The sequence below is a fragment of the Lissotriton helveticus genome, chromosome 8 (assembly GCF_964261635.1).
Source record: "Lissotriton helveticus chromosome 8, aLisHel1.1, whole genome shotgun sequence".
Lineage (NCBI taxonomy): Eukaryota > Metazoa > Chordata > Amphibia > Caudata > Salamandridae > Lissotriton > Lissotriton helveticus.
Window position 1 is genome coordinate 620,340,139 of NC_136069.1, and position 20,460 is coordinate 620,360,598.

The window sequence follows — 20,460 nt, forward strand, 5'->3', positions numbered from 1 at the left end:
TAAAATGCACTCATGTTGAATTTCCAGTAGGGGTAAATCATGCTGAAATATGCATTTGGACATGTCACATTATTTTTCCCCTTGGAGAAACACCTTCATGAACACCCTCATTACATTTTGGAGTTACCATTTTTTAACTAACACCGAAAATGCAATGACTCTTGCCTTTCACAAGTCTTACTGGTGGCTCCAGAGAGGTAAACTACTGACAATTGTTTGAGCATTACTTGAGACTTGAGTCATGTTATTGCTTTTGTGATAAAAAATGTTTGTAATCATAAGTGTAAAATACTCTTAAGTTAAAGCAAGACATCGGGCAGGATATTAACATAACACTCAGGCAAATTAATAAATGAGAATTTAGTCTCTTTACTGCTTTTTCAGTGTTGGTTACGAACAGCTCCAGCTGTTGTGGGCTTTGGGTTAGCCTCTTGCTCATGGTTTAATGTTTTTGTTTTCTATCTCAGTTGTCTTTTCTTGATTCAATGTTTTTCCTCTGTATTCATGTGTTTGCATTTCGATGTCACAGTGTTCTTATTGGATGAGTTGTATCCTTCCATGACATACTTAAGACGTCTCTTTTATTCTTTGGTATTCAGCAGTCATGGGAGAGAATGTCTTTAGTTACTCTATCCCTTTTTTTCCTACTTTATTTCACTGTGTTCTTTGTTCCCTCTTCTGTTGACACTCCTCTTCGTGCTCCCCATCCTACCGGCTATGTGACGTTTAAAAAAATATGTTTAGGGCTTTGCAGCTGCAAAGTGACGCCGGTCTACTTGCTTTCTTTTTCACGCTTTACGCATATTTTCAACTTTTTGCTTCTCTTTTTAATTTATTGTTGTAACATGGCTGTCCACGTAAATTAAATTAAAAATGAACTTCAAGTGTCATGACGAATGCAGACACATGCTTCATGATGCATGGGTGCACATGAGTCATGGCACATGAGTCACAAATGAGGGAGCACCAGTTATGATTCATGCATGCGCAGCAGTGCCGATTTTAGTATGGGTTTTCTTTGATAGAAATTGCATTCCAAGATTGACAGCCATGTATATGCATGTGTCTTGATGCATGTCCTCACATGCCTATGCCAAAATGATTTGGCAATACAGCGTGAAATTTAAAACCCAGGCCTATTGTCTGTGCCAATGCTTGTTCATGCAGCGCTTCTGCGCTTGCCTGAATTTAAAATGTAAACTAAGTTTGATTAAATCAGCCATGTGTCTTATTTTGCAGGCAGTCTTGGGCCCCGTCGAATAAGTCCTTCACAACCACAGTTGAGACCACTGAGTAAGTATTATTAAAAAGTACTTATGCAGGCATGTGTAACATAGGGTGATTGAGGAATGTACCCAAGATATATGGTTTAGCATCCCAAAGCCATGTCTGACACACACACAACGGCCTTGGCAGTATTTGCTTTTCTGCTATACCCATCTGTTTATTGACTTCAGTTCTTTTGAGGAAGAATAGCGCTTCCCCATACTAATATGGCCTACACATCTGCCAAGGTATAGTATATGATCCTGCACTGATATAGCCTCCTCTCCGGCCTGACACATTACAGGTGTAGCACCATATCCTAAAAGGTATATCAATAGTAAATTCTTCTGACTTTATATATAAACTGTAGTTTAATACTGCAACTGGGTAGCAAGTAAAATTTCTGTTATCTTTAATAGCAAGGAAGTTACAAAATGTGATGCTGAAAATTGTCAAAGTCATTCAACCTTTTCAAGATTCTAGATATTTCCAGGTGTTACGTTTTGGACATCAATAGCTTTCACCACATAGACGGAAGTAAATAGACTCCTGATGTGCTCAGCAGATTCTGCCAGATCGGCAGTTTTCAATTCTACGAGCAAAATCTATGGCTGGGGATCAAGAGAGATCTATATTAATTCCACTTTTTAGGGAGGAGGGAGAATCCCTCAGGGAGTCACTGAAGGGAAAAAGTATAATCTGCCAAATAGAAACTAATGAGGTGCCTTAAGCGCAAGGCTGTTCATGGAGGTATTTGACATCCTAGATTATACATGTTGACTTTCAGATTTTTCATGCGTTAAAAACATACAAAAAAGGATCAGATGAAGCATGAAGTGTAAATAGGATTAATAATGGTAATTGTACTCAATATCTGTGCACCTGTAACTCCTGGTTGCATGTGTTTAAGTATATGTGCCTTAGAGGTGTCGTAGTTTAATAGACTCATCTCACTCCAACATCTACTGACCATGAGGTCAGCTCAAAGTTGGCACCTGTACTTTGCATATTTCTGACCCAGTGTGGCTCACAGCTGTGCTCTAGAGCTGCATCCATAAGCACTGACACCCACACCCACAAGAAAAACCAATCTACTTCAATTCCTATGAACATCTCCAAAAGACATATTCTTTGCAGATAGTGGGCCTGTAAATCCATCTCAACCCATACATCAAGCACCCCCACTATGCAAAACTGTTTGGAACACATGACTGTTCAAAAAGCGACCCACTTTCCTTTTTGAATAACCCGACAACTGCCCAGTATTCACCCAGGTTCCCCTGAAATTGTGAGTACTTGGGATATTACCAGTTAAGATGAAGGTTACACCTCAAATTAAGAAACTGGCCACGTGTTGATCTTGGATAAAGTTAGGCCTGTGATGCCATAGAAGGGATCCCCTTACTCACTGAAGACCAGTTCAGTGGGAGGTGCCTATATGACTACCACAACTGAGTAAAGACAACATGTCCTGCATAAATAACTGGAGGCCGTGGTTCTCAAAATGACGCATACCCAGCTGGTGTTCCGGTGACGACCCCATTTAGCACTATGAGTGAATGGCGATTGAACACAAACACTATTGGGCTCAACAGGTTTATCATTGATACTCACTTGGTCATGCCTGCCAAGCTCTATGTCCCACTTCCATTGCTGATGAAGAGTGTAATTGACTTTCAGCTCTATATATGCTAAAATCAATCTAGTACTGAGCAATCATTTTTGTTTATTTAATAAATTTGTAATGAATTCCGGTATCACCTTTCTCTGCAATGTTTTGTGAAGCTTAAAAGATATTAAAAAACATGTGCGTTGATCCAACATACTAATTCCTTCCCGAAAACCCGCCCAGCCAGTTCTGGACTAAGAGAATCTGTTTATTAAACATTTTTCAAGAAACGTAAATGAATGGCTAAAACACCTACATAAGATGGCTGACCAATTTTGATTAAGGCACCTTAGATAATCTGTGTCCATTTTTAGTTTTTTGTTGTTGTTATTAACGCATACATATTTGGAATCGTGAGTGAAGCACTGCCATTCACTTCTATATGCGCATATGATGCCCAAGGTACTGCAATGTCTCTTCTGTGCTTGCAAACAGCCCTGAGCTCGCGCTCAGAATCCTACAATTTCCATACCGGTTTCAACATGATGCTGCCCTGGCATTGTGCAGCTAGCTCAGTGCATGCCCCGCAGGCAGGATTGACCCATGCTGATCTCTGAGAGTCAAATCAGATTGCAGCCTCATCCGAGAAAAACACAATGATGGCTATATTTGAACAGATACAACATTGGCATATATGATGCGCCGTTGTCAGTTGCTAAGCGACAGCACGCGAATGGTGCTGGGAGACTCCTGTCAGCGATTGGTATTGCTGTGTAAGAAAAAACATGAAACCAGTAGCGTAGTTTAGCTGATGGCTTCTTTCCTGGCAATTGTAAAATAATCAGGCAATTATTTCTAAATAAATCCTGGATGAATTTATGTCCTTTGTGGCTGCCTGCTACCGGTCTGGGCAGCACCCCATACTAATCTGCTATTCTTATGATTGATAGTAGCGCAGAGTAGAATTAGAAAATAGAAAGAAAAGAAATATCTTTCTTTGAAAACAGAGAATGCTTTTCCTGTCAATCTTTGGAGGCTGATAGTAACATCTGATGAAGATATAAATACATCTACTTGAAACCTGCACTCTAAGCACGAGTGCTGAGAATAATAAATAATGTTATAATTTCCTTCTCTTACAACTTGCTTTCCACCGCCTTGTGTGCCTGTGTTACAACCACAGTTTGCTTGTGAAACTGTTTTTTTTTATTATGAGCATTGTGAGGAAACAATGGGGAGGAAGTGCATTCCGAAAAAACAAAAGTGTGAATATTTTGAAGACCTACATGAAACACTGGGGTTTTTTGTTAAAAGTTTCATACTGCATTTTGATTTTTAGTGGTAGGCAGAGATTTATAAGAGAAAGCAGCGCCATTTTGTAAATGAGTGCACGTCTCGTTTTCTGCCATTGTGTGGTGTGGCCTTATGCCCAGTCTAGTTTGTCTTTACAATAAGATATCTCTGTAACTGAAGGGAGAAAGGAGTAGATCCATGTCGTTGTAGTCACCCACAAGTGGTCCACTAGGTGCTTACAAATATGGGAAGTAGCAGCCGGCAGCACTCTGAGGCGCATGTACAAGATAGATTCGTCCAACTTTTACCATCATTGAATTTGTGTGCACCGTGCACCCTTCATCCTGAAAAAAAAATGACTCTCATGGGCCACTGTTGTGAGAAGAATAAGGTAAGTACGGGATAGGGTTTTAGCTGAGGCTGATGTGTGTGTATATCCCTACTGGGGGCATGCCAGGTCCTCCCTGTATCACACAGTCCCCGGGAGTCCATCCAGCTGTCCCATCCCCTACCTCTGATGGCCGGTCAGAGGACCAGAGGTGTCCAGTTTGGGCTAAGGTGTCCCGCTGATGTCCCCCACTAGGACAGTGGTCCCCCGTGGGAGCCCAGAAGTGGCCTCCGTGAGTGCCGCAAGCGTTTGTGTCAGATGGGGAAACAGGATGTAGACGCTCAGTAGGTTCATATGACAGCTGTCCAGGGTGCCCCTCAGCTACTACATAGTGGCCCTGTGATCATGTTGGTCACTTCTACTGGGAATGTTTTATGGAAAAGTATGGTCCCCTGGAGCCCCTGGCATACCCTGCATGATAAACCCGGTCATACCCAAATCTGCACAGGAGGGAACACTGAGTGCCAAACAGGTGGGTCTCTCGTAGCATCAGGACTGCAGGGCTGGACCACTTGGTGTAGTGGAGAACCGCCGTGCATTAGATCTTATCCAACAGGCAATTTACATTTCAGGACAGGACTTGAAAACTAGCCATTGGGAAAAAGTTGTGAGCCTAAATTAATGATCCCTATAGTAGGGTCACAAGGACCCCCTGCAGAAGCGCATTGAGGTGCAAGATAATAGCGGATGGATGTGTTGCCCGATGTGTATTATCAAGGCCCTGATGAAAACTGAAAGAAAACCATAGAACCTACCCTGCTCCCAGCCCCCTCCCTATACCTCCACCCCAGAAGCATATGTCGCCCTGATAAAGTCTTTGGTGGAGAAAGAATGTCTGAAAAAATGCTTTTGTAAGAGCTCTCATGCAAAAAATAGGTGTTGAGAAAAACATTCTCTTAAAACAGCCATTTGTAGTAGAAACATTTCCAGCAAACAAAATTCGGTTATATTGGGAAACACTGCAAACTTTGCAGATTGTGCAAAATGCAAAAATGTCCAACTTCGCCCGATACCAATGAGTTAGGATTTTATCAGGTGTGATCATTATCAGCCACTCCGTGTTTGCCTTCAAAATTGGGCATAACATGAAGATTTTGGGTTGCCCATACCAAAATTTGCATGTCCCAGGATTTACCAGGCATTTTTCCACAGTAACTTCTGGCTTGTTTAACCCGAAACTCACATTGAGAAACTTGCAGGGATGCAGTGTTTGTCTGAAAATCCCAAATGGCAGAATGTGTGCTAACAGAAGTGACTGTATATACCATAATTTAACGAGCCACTCATAATGAGGGTATTAGAGTGCTGATTCTGAAGAACATATCCTTTTGTGCCAAGTTTGTGACTACAGGCAGATGTCTTCATTGTTCTAAGGCACAGCTTTCCAAACTTTTCATGTTGGTGACACACTTTTTGAAGATGCATCATTTTTTGACACAGTAAGGCAGTGTAGCGGGCCAGTTTAGCGAGTGAGCCCGGACCACTTAAGGGGATTTCAGGGGTTTCTGCCCCCAGAAGCAAATTTTGAAATAAAAGTGGGCAAATGGTGCATTTTCTAACACATTTGAGACCATGAGGTTTAAAACAGGCCCCTGCAGCAGATGCATTCGTCCACTGAGCCACCAGACCAGGCATACACACATCTTTCTCTCTCTCTCTCTCTCTCTCTCTCTCTCTCTCTCTCTCTCTCTCTCTCTCTCTATCTGTCTCACACTCTCTCTCTCTCCCTCCCTCTCTCTCTCTCTCTCTCTCTATCTCTCTCTCCCTCTCTGTCTCCCTCTGTCTCCCTCGCTCCCTCTGTCTCCCTCCCTCTCTCTTCCTCTGTCTCCCTCCCTCTGACTCCCTTTGTCTGTCTACCTCCCTTTGTCTCCCTCTATCTGTCTCGCTCCCCCTGTTGCCCTCCTCCCTCTGTCTGTCTCCCTCTGTCTCCCGCTCTCTGTCTCCCTTGTCGTGTATTTCTATAGGTTCTGATTCGATCCCCCTATTCCTGACCCTATTCTGGTTAAACTTACTAGCTAGTTAACTAACAGTCAGCCCATGAGGCAAGAAAACCCCCATGATGCAGATACCGTTATCTGACGCAGTCACACTACGGCACAGGAACGTGTTATCTGATTAGGTCATAACGCTTGAGATCTAATTAGACAAGCGACATTCCTCCAGCCCCTGATAAGGCATACGACGTTCTCATAACAAATCAAACCTATGACAACCTGGATAATCCGTGCGGCCATTGTTTTGATTTCACAGAGAACTTTAGTAAAGAATGTGCTAACGAGCAAGTCGTATGACATCTTTATTGACGTACCTATGTCCATCCTTACGTCAATCCCGGCACCTTTAAGGTATAAATATTGCCGACCTTGCCCTATGCAAACACACGCGTGGTGACAAGACGGAGCAGCCATACTTGCCGAAGCCGAGAGCCGAAGCAGACCCCGCAGGCAGCAGCCCCGCCTTCCTGACGCGCTGAGAGACGCGCTGCTATCTCAAGCCGAGAGACCCAGCACCGGCGCTTCTGGGCAGCCCTCGCAGGCAGCCTGGAATATCGAGAGCAGAGAAAGAGATACCATTCCTCATTCATCCTAAATTCCAGGTACAGAACTGAAAAACCCCTCCTAGAGAATTCTTTAGTTATTCACTTGGCAAAAACAAACTTAACTTAAACTGTAACTTTCTATTCCCGCCCACGCATTAGACTTAGGTCAGGTACACGGGGTAGGCGTATTTAGAAACACCAGTTGAGTACGTTTAGTCAAATGTATATGTGTATGTAAATATATTTTAATCATTTTAAACATCGTATGGCTCAGAAACCATATCAATGTTTTTACAGTATTATTTTATACTATTGCTTCTAATGTATGCACTTTACTTAACTATAAGTATTGCAATAATATCGATCCATTTCTCTTGTACGAGAAAAGAGACTGATCAATAAATAACATCTTTTATTGAACACGCCCGTCTCTTCCTTTTCTCTACATTCTGATGAGACTAAGAATGCACGTACTGACTGAGTAAAATAATTGCCTTGTGCTCACACGACTCTCGAGATTGACTCTTGATTAGGGGAGAGCAAAGTTGTCATGTTCTATGGTTGTCAGAAACTAAATCCCTTCTTGTCTAATCAGGGGAGTTCATCCTTCCTTGAACATTCGAGAAAGTTTCTAGCGAACTCTGAGCTTAGCTGGCAAACCCAAAAATTAAGTCTAGTTTCGACAGTAGTAGACCTAGTTAACGTCTGGCCTAGGCCTTTACTGCTGTAGGTACTATTCCAATGCGCAGAGCCTATTGGGAAAATAGGAGCTACACTACATGGCGCCCAACGTGTTTGGAAAGGGCGATAAAACTAACGTAAGACATTTAGAGTAACTCAGTCGTGCTTTCTCACTCAGACCCCTTTTCCCAAATACTCCAAAGACGTCTGGAGTGGGTGAAAGGTTATAATATCCTCCAAAACCTCGCAGGAGGGAACTCCTATGTATGGTTCTTGGTCTAGTCAACGTTGAAGGATAAAACAGTTCCAGAATATTGTGCATCCAATCTCTGTTTCCATAAAGAAACCTGATCTGCAAATAAAAACAATACCATCCTGTCAGTAAAATGGGAGACAGTGATGGAGAAAGAGAGGCAATTAGATTAGCTACTGAAATAGCAGATGCTGATGCTACCATGCAAGCAGCAGACGCGGATATAATACTCATTCCGGTCATTAAAAGGAGATCTATAACCTTAAAACTTATAGAAAATGGACTGACACCTAGAGGTGGCACAGTCATATTCGTAATTGAGGCACACGAATATCGGCAGACAGAGGTATACTATACATGGATACATTTTCCAGCAGCAAATGCTGTAACAAAGTACTTCCACTATTACAAAGTAGAGGAACCTCCTGAAACGTACACTCCTTTCGAGGAGGTGGAAGTACCACTCAAATTCCAAGAGCATTTGCTCTTATTTGATGGCGCCCTAATACATAACAATCACATTACAAGGCTCGGTCCTTTAGGAAGACCAGGAGCAACGTGGCCGGTCCTAGCCGGATACACACCACATCCAGACATCGAAAGAATGCCTGCAGCAGAGCTGTTAATACAGCTAAAACAACTACTAAAAATTCACAGACAATTAGTTCAGTATGTAATGCGGACTTCAACAATTCAGCCAGCGATTAAACTTCCACAGCTGACCCCTCACCAGGGGAACACAAATAAAATTACACCACAGAACATCCAATCCTGCCTAGGTAAAGTTCCAGCTAAACGGGAACAAATACCATTCTGGTTGGCACAGAAAATTACCCAAATAGAGGCGGTGTTCCCGGACACCACCCCGCTGGAAAAACACAGGATTCTGACTATATGTCTCCCAATGGGAATCGCACCACACATTGAGGACTGTGACACTTGGGGTACGGTCTTTGCTTCAATCTACACAAAAACGCACGGTGTTCCATCCATTTCGGTAATACCAGATGTGCTAAAACAAATTCAAGATGAATACGGTCCAGAACCTGCTTTAACTCTTGGTATGAAATTACTGAAAGACTTCAAGCAGGTCTCGGCTATATTACTAGCCAACATAAAGGGTGAAGCAGCAAACGTGGCGATCCGCCAGAGGTTAAAAGAGACAGATATAGCAGACCAACCAGCTGAAATTGCCAGAATCATAGAAAAATCCTATGAAGAACTAGGCAGAGATAGTCTAGGTGGAATACCAGTAAAACCGCAACTGACTACAAGTCCAGAAAAAATATTTTTTAATAATAATTCACCAAAAAAGAACTGGGATGGAAATAAACAATCCAATCCTAAAGAAAAGAAATTCCAGTCCAGAGGAAGGTCTCCTAGGCGAAGAGAGAAATCTCCAAACCCGAGACAAAGGTCACCTCAGAGTGAACCCTCTGGGAATAGATATAACCTTAGAAATAGGGATAATATTAAAAAACCTGATAGATATCAAGACATTGATACACGTCCCTCTCAATCTTTTCAGAATTCCTCGCAGAAATCGGAAAGAAGAGGACGATCAGAAGAGCACGCCAAGTCCAAAGACAAGGAACCTGCTCAACTGAAAAAGAAATCACAATTTCCAAAAAAGAAGGTAGCCAGTATCAAGGTAGTTAACAATGCCGAGAATACTGAGGACACAACTGAAAAACGGAGAGTGGGCTCAGACAATGCTAGACAGCGCAGCAGAGGTGAGCATAGCTCGCAAAGTCCTTATGAATCATCTGGAGACAGTGGACACGAATGAATACCTTCAAGTGGAAACTGCAGATACCAGAGTTAGCAAGCCCCACAAAATATACGAGATAACATTACGTATAGAGGGAGATAAGACTAGGAAAATAAGGGGACTATTTTGGGATAACCTATCCAAAGGCTATGACATCCTTCTAGCTGAAAAAGACTGGCCACCGGAGTTTGTCAGGGAGTGCCCTCATGGCGAAGAAGTAATTATGCCTGCCTTCTCGAATCAAATACCGATTCATAAAAAATACACACTTGCTAGAAAGTGGGCAGTGGCCTTAGCACCTGCTTTATATAAAAATCACGTAGGATGGGATGAGGATTCTCCTCCTCACAAAGTCCAGTTAAAATCACAACCAACTGCACAAAGGCAGTACCCAATTAAGCAAGAAGCTAAAAAACAAGTAAATGAAATACTAGATCAGCTAGAATACCAGGGGGTGATTGAAACTTGCACCTCACAAATGAACAATCCTTTGTTTCCGGTCTCCAAACCAGACAATTCGTACCGTCTAGTTTTGGATTACCGACACCTTAACACATGTTGCAAAACTTTTGCAGTGCAAAACTCACACAGTGCTGCACTAATGAATAACATAGTGCGCAAAAAATACAAAACAACCTTGGACATCTCCAACGGATTCTTTTGTCAAAACATAGCACCAGAGAGCAGATATTTAACTGCATTCTCAGTAAATGGCACTCAAAAACAATTCTGTCGGTTAGCCCAGGGGTACAAGAACAGCCCGGGGGTATTCTCAGCAAGAGTAACAGAATTACTACAACTATATGATGATGAAGCATTATCTTATGTCGATGACATTTACTTAACAGATGATGACTTGGAGACTCACTTGAAAAGAGTGAACACCATAATACTTGGTTTCGCTGCAGAGGGTTACAAATTCAACTTCAAAAAATCCAGAATTGCCCATCTGACAGTCCTATTCTTAGGATATGAGTTATCAAGTGAAGGCAAAAGCCTGGCAGACAATTTCCTAGAGAAATGTGCCGTAATCCAAGCTCCTAAAACACTAAAAAACCTACAGTCAATTCTAGGCTTCCTAAATTTCGGAAGAACATATATTGCAAATTACGCAGAAAGGGTCAAACCCCTTTATGATCTAATTAAACCAGACTTTAAAAGATCCAGTTGGACTCAAGCACACACAGAAATTTTGAGATCCTTACAAACAGACATGCTAATTAAAACAAAATTAGAAACCCGTGATAATACACGCAACCTTGTGATCCGAGTCATCCCAGGGAGAGGCGGATTCACATACCTAACCTCTAATGAGGGAGATAAGGTACAAATTGCATTTAAATCGCACTTGTACACTAAGGCTGAAATGAAATTTAGCCCAACGGAAAAAATTCTTACAGCAACACAGACAGCTATAGCAAAAGAACGAGCCCTGGCACAAGGTAAACGAATAATAATCGTGACACCAATACCAGCCTTAGAGGCGGTAACAAAGGCAAGCATTCCTAATGCGAAAGCACTCCATCCGAGATGGATACAATGGGCTAACTCTCTTGCTGCAACAGACGTGGTGTACGAATTTGATCCTTACTTAAAAACACAAGAATTTCTACAATATGAATTCGAATGTCCTCTGCCAACCGAAATTCTGCCTCTAGACCAATACGGCTGTATAATATATACAGACGGATCAGCACAACCCGCAGTAGGGGGTAAACAAGCTTACAGTGCTGCGTGCGCGATTGTTAAAGGTCGTTGGCACGAAGGGAAATTTAAACCAACCCTAACTAAGACCCAATCTCTAGGAGATTGCACAGCTCAGCGAGCTGAATTACTAGCATTCAAGATGGCGCTTGAAAATACCGATCGAGAATTCCCCACACTCATAGTGTGCGATTCGTATTATTGCGTTCAATCTTATAATGAATACTTGCAGATCTGGCTTCAAAATGGTTTCAAGGATGCGAAAGGAGGCACAATCAAGCATAAAATGCTATGGGAACAAGTAGCTCTTTTACAAAAAGAACTACCAAAGACTCACGTGATACATACACTGAGTCATCAACGTGATGGCGTTCACGTTGCAGGGAATTCATTGGCTGATGAGGCCGCGAAGGCAGCTGTGCAAACGGCTTCCGTAGCTGCCGTCACCCGGTCAAAAACAAAAATAGACAGCGAAATATTACAAGCTGTCAGCGCTTCTGAAAAGGATTCGATAGAACCACTCCCTAAAGGCTTTCCATTAAAGTACTCATACAAAACAGATGAAAACAATGTTCCTTTTGCTCAAATCCCTGGAGTGGGGGATAGGGCAATTCCAAACATGGAACACAGATTAGGACTAATAATAGCGGCACACGAAGGGCTTGCTTCTACCCATGCTGGCGTCTCAGCCACTGTATCATTATTAAAACAGAGATACTGGTGGCCGCAAATGAGAAGACAAACAAGGAACTATGTTCTAGCATGTGAAATATGTCAAAAAATGAAAGTATCAACTGTGAGACGTCCAGCACAGACGCCCCTTCTAATCTCGGATAAACCATTAGCCTGTGTTTATCTAGACCACTGTGGTCCCTTACAAAGGGACGGTAACTATAAATATATCTTGGTCGCAGTGGACTCATGCACGAGATTCATATGGATGTGGCCCCAGCGAACGGCTGACGCCAGAACTGTTATAAAAGATTTGCGGGTCTTTATCGGCACATACGCAATTGGCATTCTGCATTCGGACAATGGTCCTGCTTTTAGCTCTCGGGCTTATAAGGAGGCCATGGTCAGCATGGGCGTGCAATTGCGGTACTCTTGTCCATTTCACCCTGAGGGGAACGGAATTGTTGAAAGAAAAAACCGTGACATAAAGCAATCTATAACGGCAAAGGTATTAGGTTCGGGAGCTGGGTGGGTCAAACATCTAATAAGTGTCCAACGTAGTCTAAATAACTTGCCAAGAAATTCTCTGAAGGGATTCAGTCCGTACGAATTATTATTCGGAACTAGGATGTTGATCTCTGACCTTGATAGTCAGACTTCAGTGGTAACAGAAAAAAGCTTTGATGTCAAAGACCGTTTGGCTATTTTGCAGGACTTAAACAAAACAAGAAAAGACCTGAGCAACATACAGTTGAAACAACAGCCAACAACCACTGAAGAATCACCACCTGTCCCAGCAAGACCTGTCTGGATTCCAAAAATCGGGGATCTAGTCAGGGAGAAGATCGCGGTAAAGAAGGAATTTGGGCCTTCTTACAGAAAAGCAGTTCCTGTATTGTCTGTCAACGGGACAAGATCAGTTGTACTACCGCCACTTGCTGGAAAAAAGGAGAACCGAGTTGTATCCATCGACCTGGTAAAACCACAACATGTGGCCGATAACCAACAGTAGGCCAAGTGGACTCCCAATAAGTAGCAGAACACCAAGGTTTGCTACCAGTACAGAGGTCCTATCAAAGAGGCTCATCACATTCGAAACGCCTACAGAAGAACAACAAGGACTATGCAACAATGCAATAGAACTTAGACCTCTGAAAACCCAAATAAAGACATTTAGCAGAGACACACCAATCTATACAGAAGTACCAAGTGAAAATGCAAGAAACAAAAATCCTGAACCAATTGGAACAATTGACAGAACTGCATCCGGTTACTTCATCAACTTCGATGATTCCTCTGAAGGCTTCAACGAACAAAAGACACAGCCATCATCAAAATCCTTTAAAGACAAAGCGAAGGAACTTTTGAAACAACTGAAAGAAACATATCTAGTTTCTCCATGGATTGAATTTTGGGTGGGTTTTGGTGCATTTATCCTCATACTTTGGCTCATCATGGTATTTACCTTGGGACGCTTCATTGAGGGAAAATATGCTAAAATGGACACAGCAAGTCAGAACATCAACTTGGTCCTCAAACCACACACATCTTCACACGTCGAGAAACGAGAACTTTCTTCAGAACTTTTTTCAGCCAATTTCACAGCAATTCCAATACCTGGTGGGGTAGCCTGGGACAACACTGACTATGAAATTTATGGTCCGGTCGAGATCCTGAAATATCCACACCAAATCAAGATCTCCTTGAGTGACTTTGCAAAACCAAACTCATTTGCTGATGATTGGGACTTTGAAAGTATAAACAATATGATGTCTGACTTAGTAATGTCTGCTAAATTTACAAAACATGATTATTTGCAGGGTTCTACAAATTATGACAGCATGTACTGCTATAACCATTATGGTAACCATTTCTTGCATAAATCTGCACAACCTAGAAATGTTTTAAATTTTAATCAATGGGAACATTGTGCTACACCTCCAAAAGGGAGCTCTAGAACCGTGTATGGCAAATATTCATATTTTTCAGGTTTTAACATAACTAATGCTGAAACATTTTATTACAAATTGTCAAACAAGACAGGGATGAAAACCATGATAACCAACACAAAATTGATATATTCAGATTCTTTCTTTGAAAAAATGAATACTTTTGGATTTGATTATTGGGACAAACATGTTGATTTGAAAAGTGTTTGGGGTACAAAAGAATGGCAAGTACAGGGTATAGAAGCTTTGTTTAGAGCCTGCATGATCCCAGAACAAATGATATTTTTAAATGACACCGTTCAACAAACCACCTGTCTTGGCTTAGCCAAAATCAAAGATTTAAATAACCTGTCTATTCCAAAGCCAACAATGTTTAGCAATAACTCTGAAACAGATGAAGAAATAGACATAAACCATATACTTAACCAAAACAGAACACATCCTGATTGGAAACAATGGTTGATCTGGCCCACAGATACAAATAACTGTCAAGATAGATTCCTGAATAAAACACAGGGTTTCAAAATGACCAGGCCAGACCCTAGATATCCCCTAAGACATCACCCAGGGATAATAACAACCTACAGTGTGGGCAAATTATGCCTTCAATGGCTACAAACTTCCACACTGCCTGAAATTAAGCAACACCTAACTTTACTTACTGATGGTGCTGACTTGCGTGATTTCATAATGGGACCACGCAAACAGCGTCAAAAGCGTTTCATAGCAGCCTCTGTATATGCAGCATACAATGAGGCCTGGAAGGTTACTCAAATTGAGACAGCAGAAAGAATACGGGAAATTGACCGTATTAATTTGGAAAAATCACTTTCTGTAGTGGACAATGGGTTAATGACTCTGTCCTCCAGAATTTTTTCATTGGACAGCATTGTGTCTTCAGCAATCGATATATTATCGCAAGACTTACTGTTATTACAACATGGTCAGTCACAATTGCGTTCTATTGTACAGCTTGGCTGGACGTTACAAAATCTGCGTTCAGGCTACGTGCCTTGGCGTTTAATCAACACAACGTCACTATTCCAAATCTTTAACCTTACTGATAGACAAATCGGTATGGCGCAGACGGGTGCTGATTATACAATCTTGAGCATTGAAAAACTAGAAAGATTACCAATGACAATGTCAGAACGACCTGTCAGTGAATGGATAATCCACGGAATCATAAATATTCCAATCTCAACCTTCAGGTTTCAATACTGCCAAAAATATATACAGGCTGGCATGTACGAGAAATTGGGAAAGGGGTACCTTAAAACAACATGGAACCTGCCCTATTCACATGCATGTGTCAGTAACAAAGGACAGAAAGTGTTTCTTAGTGGCAACAATTGTGCTATGTCACTAAGCGGCACGCTTCTGTGTAACGGTATTAGTTTGCACGGAGCCTGTGAAGGGAATTCATACAACCTTTCATGTCACCAGCAAGGCGCACCTGCAACTGAAATAGAACCATTCTTTCAAAGACTCTATAATGGGAGTTACATTCTTATTGTAGACCGCAGATGTTGTAGTCTTATGCCCGGGACTCCTTATCTCGTCACTACGACGGCGAAGGTCAAGTGCTGTGGACGTTCTTTGTTCCCCAGCTCCTTACCAGACAGGGAGGCAAGGGCATGGCCCAGTTTGAAAATTACTTCTATTCGAATAGACACTTTAAGCAGAATGAAAACAGTGCTTCTTCAGACGCCTACAAGGCTCACGTCATCTAAAGAAACGTATGATCTACAAGTCGCAAGGACGACTGCAGAGATACATACATTATTATCAACTAATTCCCCCGTTCATTTCGCGGAAATCCTGAGCGAAATCTTAAATATTTCTGATACCACAGGGGTCTCAAAGGTATTTAAGACAGTATTTTCGATGGCATTAACACCATTCAAAGCCGTACTGGGTATTTTTCCAGATTTCGTCCATTCGATTTTTGGCGGACTTCCCCTGATCCTGGGACTAATTGCAGGAATCCTATTCCTAGTCCTTATTTTTCGTTATGGCAACCCATGTCACAGATCAAACTCTCGCGACAATGGAAGATACGATCCTAGCCATTGGATACCGGGACCGGATATCAAAAATCCTGGGACTATCCCGGCTTAGAGACCTGAACATGACTTGGTTTCTATCATTTCGACCAATGTGGCAAAGGTGTGTTTTACCTGTACTAAGGTGTCTGCTATGCGGAGAAGAATGCGTGTTAGACACCTGTCTGACGCTACAATCGGATGCGCCGGTGGATGCAGATACACTGTTGGTTCCTACCAAGGTTCACGCACTGTGCTGCCCTCAAAGGCTGCCAATTCTGATGACGGCATTCCTGGAATCTTCACCACTGCGATTGAAGAGTAGTGAAGTTCAAGATGAAAGCAGCATCGAACAGGTACGGCCTTCTGTCAGCAATGCAAATCAAAATGTCGATGGAGACAATCATGCGCATGAATGCATGGTTACCCCTATTTCCGACTTAGAGGAACTTTCCCATGAAGCTGTTGACAGTTTTTTCGAAAGCCTAAATGATATGATGTTCTCTCCGGAACAGAAATAGAGACTTTTGAGTAAACTCGCACACGGCGTTCCCTGAATTCGGCCTTCAACTTTAAAAATAAAGTCACATGAACAATTACAATCCAGTTCACGGACAGCAACTTTTTTCAGCAAGCCCCTAAAATATTTTTCTATATATTTTTTCCCGGGACACTGATTTTCTGCTTAAAGTAAGAGACTATTCCTAGAGAACTAAGATTTCTATTTTAGATACTTTATAGACTTTATAGACTTTAGCTGCCCGCTGGTATGTTCGCAATAGATTTTATGTGATGAAATGGTTTCGACTTTTTTTCTGTATAGCCATATTAAGAGCCATTTCATGTGTATTTCTCATATACCAACAATCGATAATGCATAACAATGCGTGTTCACTTTTGCATTTAATTCATGGCTTAAGTGCATACAATATATATGACTGCAATTTTTCAGTATATTTGAAAATTTCGAAATGCATTTATGTATTTTGGGGTGGTAAGGTATACACTATACTCTATAGTATGTTGTACTATGTTATACTATGCATAGATTAGTAGATATGACCATAGTTAGCGTGGAGTGGGTGTCGTGTATTTCTATAGGTTCTGATTCGATCCCCCTATTCCTGACCCTATTCTGGTTAAACTTACTAGCTAGTTAACTAACAGTCAGCCCATGAGGCAAGAAAACCCCCATGATGCAGATACCGTTATCTGACGCAGTCACACTACTGCACAGGAACGTGTTATCTGATTAGGTCATAACGCTTGAGATCTAATTAGACAAGCGACATTCCTCCAGCCCCTGATAAGGCATACGACGTTCTCATAACAAATCAAACCTATGACAACCTGGATAATCCGTGCGGCCATTGTTTTGATTTCACAGAGAACTTTAGTAAAGAATGTGCTAACGAGCAAGTCGTATGACATCTTTATTGACGTACCTATGTCCATCCTTACGTCAATCCCGGCACCTTTAAGGTATAAATATTGCCGACCTTGCCCTATGCAAACACACGCGTGGTGACAAGACGGAGCAGCCATACTTGCCGAAGCCGAGAGCCGAAGCAGACCCCGCAGGCAGCAGCCCCGCCTTCCTGACGCGCTGAGAGACGCGCTGCTATCTCAAGCCGAGAGACCCAGCACCGGCGCTTCTGGGCAGCCCTCGCAGGCAGCCTGGAATATCGAGAGCAGAGAAAGAGATACCATTCCTCATTCATCCTAAATTCCAGGTACAGAACTGAAAAACCCCTCCTAGAGAATTCTTTAGTTATTCACTTGGCAAAAACAAACTTAACTTAAACTGTAACTTTCTATTCCCGCCCACGCATTAGACTTAGGTCAGGTACACGGGGTAGGCGTATTTAGAAACACCAGTTGAGTACGTTTAGTCAAATGTATATGTGTATGTAAATATATTTTAATCATTTTAAACATCGTATGGCTCAGAAACCATATCAATGTTTTTACAGTATTATTTTATACTATTGCTTCTAATGTATGCACTTTACTTAACTATAAGTATTGCAATAATATCGATCCATTTCTCTTGTACGAGAAAAGAGACTGATCAATAAATAACATCTTTTATTGAACACGCCCGTCTCTTCCTTTTCTCTACATTCTGATGAGACTAAGAATGCACGTACTGACTGAGTAAAATAATTGCCTTGTGCTCACACGACTCTCGAGATTGACTCTTGATTAGGGGAGAGCAAAGTTGTCATGTTCTATGGTTGTCAGAAACTAAATCCCTTCTTGTCTAATCAGGGGAGTTCATCCTTCCTTGAACATTCGAGAAAGTTTCTAGCGAACTCTGAGCTTAGCTGGCAAACCCAAAAATTAAGTCTAGTTTCGACAGTAGTAGACCTAGTTAACGTCTGGCCTAGGCCTTTACTGCTGTAGGTACTATTCCAATGCGCAGAGCCTATTGGGAAAATAGGAGCTACACTACACCCTCTGTCTCCCGCTCTCTGTCTCCCTCTGTCTCCTGCTCTTGTCTCCCTCTGTCTCCCTCCCTCTGTCTCCGTCCCTCTGTCTCCGTCCCTCTGTCTCTGTCCCTCTGTCTCCCTCTCTCTACCTCTCTCTCCATCTGCCTCCCTCTGTCTCCCTCTCGCTCTTCCTCTGTCTATCGCCCTCTGTCTGTCTCCCTCTGTCTATCTCCCTCTGTCTGTCACCCTCTGTCTGTCACACTCTGTCTCCCTCTCTCTCTGTCTGCCTCTGTCTCCCTCCCTCTGTCTGTCTCCCTCTCCCTCCCTCTGTCTGTCTCCCTCTCCCCCCTCGGTCTGTCTCCCTATCCTTCCCTCTGTCTCCCCCAGAATCCCTCCCTCTATCTCCCTCTGCCTCCCGTCCTCTGTCCCCCTCTCTCTCTCTCTCCCTCTCTCTCTATTTACCTCCCCCTCCCTCCCTCTGTCACCCTCTGTCTCCCCCTCTCTCTCTCCCTCTGTCTTCTTCAGTCTCCCTCTCCCTCTCCCTCTCCGTCTCACTCTCTGCTTCTCTGCCTCTCTATGTCTGTCTGTTTCAGTCTCCGCCTATATCTGTCTGTCCCTGTCTTTGCTTCTATCTGTCTGTCTGTCCCTGTCTCTATCTGTCTCTGTATGTCCCTGTCTCCCTCCCTCTGTCTCCCTCTCCGTCTCTCTGTCTCTGTCTGTCTCTGCCTCAATCTTTCTCTGTCTCTGTCTCCCTCCCTCTCTCTGTCTCTCTCTCTGTCTCCCTCCCCCTCTCTCTCTGTCGCCCACCCTCTCTCTATCTCTCTCTCCCTCTCTCTGTTTCCCTCTCTCTCTGTCTCCCTCTGTCTCCCTCCCTCTCTCCTTCTGTCTCCTTCCCTCTGTCTGTCTCCGTCTGTCTCCCTCTATCTGTCTCCCGCCCTCTGTCTCCCTCTATCTGTCTCCCTCCCTCTGTCTCCATCCCTCTGTCGCCCTCCTCCCTCTTTCTGTCTTCTTCTGTCTGTCTCCCTCGATCTGTCTCACCCTCTGTATCCCTCTCTCTGTCTCCCTCCCTCTGTCTCCCTCCATCTGCCTCCCACCCTCTGTCTGTCTCCCTCTATCTGTCTCCCTCTCTCTGTCTCCCTCTCCCCCCTCTGTCTACCCCGTACTCCCTCCCTCTGTCTCTCTCCCTCTGTTTGCCACAGTTTCTCTCTCTCTCTTTCTCCGCCCTCTCTCCCTCCCTCTCTCCATCACTCTCTCCCTCCCTCTGTCTCCCTCCCTCTGTCTCCCTCTCTCTCTCTCTGTCTCCCTCCCTCTGTCTCCCCCCTCTGTCTTCCTCCCTCTATCTCCCTCTGTCTGTCTCCCTCTCCCTCCCTCCCTCAGTTTGTCTCCCTATCCTTCCCTCTGTCGCCCCCTGACTCCCTCTCTCTGTCTCCCGCTGCCTGCCTCCCTCTGTCTCCCCCTCACTCTGTCTCCACCTGTCTCCCTCTCGCTCTGTCTCCCTCCCTCTCCCTCCCCCTGTCACCCTCTGTCTCCCTCTCTCTCTCTTCCTCTGTCTCGCTCCGTGTCCCTCTCCCTCTCCGTCTCACTCTCTGTCTCTCTGCCTCTCTGTGTCTGTCTGTCTCAGTCTCTGCCTCTGTCTGTCTGTCCCTGTCTCTGCATCCATCTGTCTGTCTGTCCCTGTCTCTCCCTGTATGTCCCTGTCTCCATTCCTCTGTCTCCCTCTCCGTCTCTCTGTCTCTGTCTGTCTATGCCTCTATATGTCTCTCTCCCTCCCTCTCTCTGTCTCTCTCTCTGTCTCCCTCCCCCTCCCCCTCTCTCTCTGTCTCCCTCCCTCTCTCTATCTCTCTCTCCCTCTGTCTCT

General features: G+C 43.4%; 1 protein-coding gene across 7 annotated transcripts in view; it reads left to right on the top strand.

Moving 5' to 3' along the window:
* The window catches only part of SCEL (sciellin), a 490,458-nt gene that overhangs the window by 123,021 nt on the left and 346,977 nt on the right, over window positions 1-20,460 (top strand). For all 7 annotated transcript variants that reach the window (XM_078657473.1, XM_078657474.1, XM_078657476.1 and 4 more), the window contains one exon: window positions 1,240-1,293. In XM_078657473.1, the coding sequence (XP_078513599.1) occupies window positions 1,240-1,293 (54 nt within the window). The remainder of the gene's footprint in view (window positions 1-1,239; window positions 1,294-20,460) is intronic.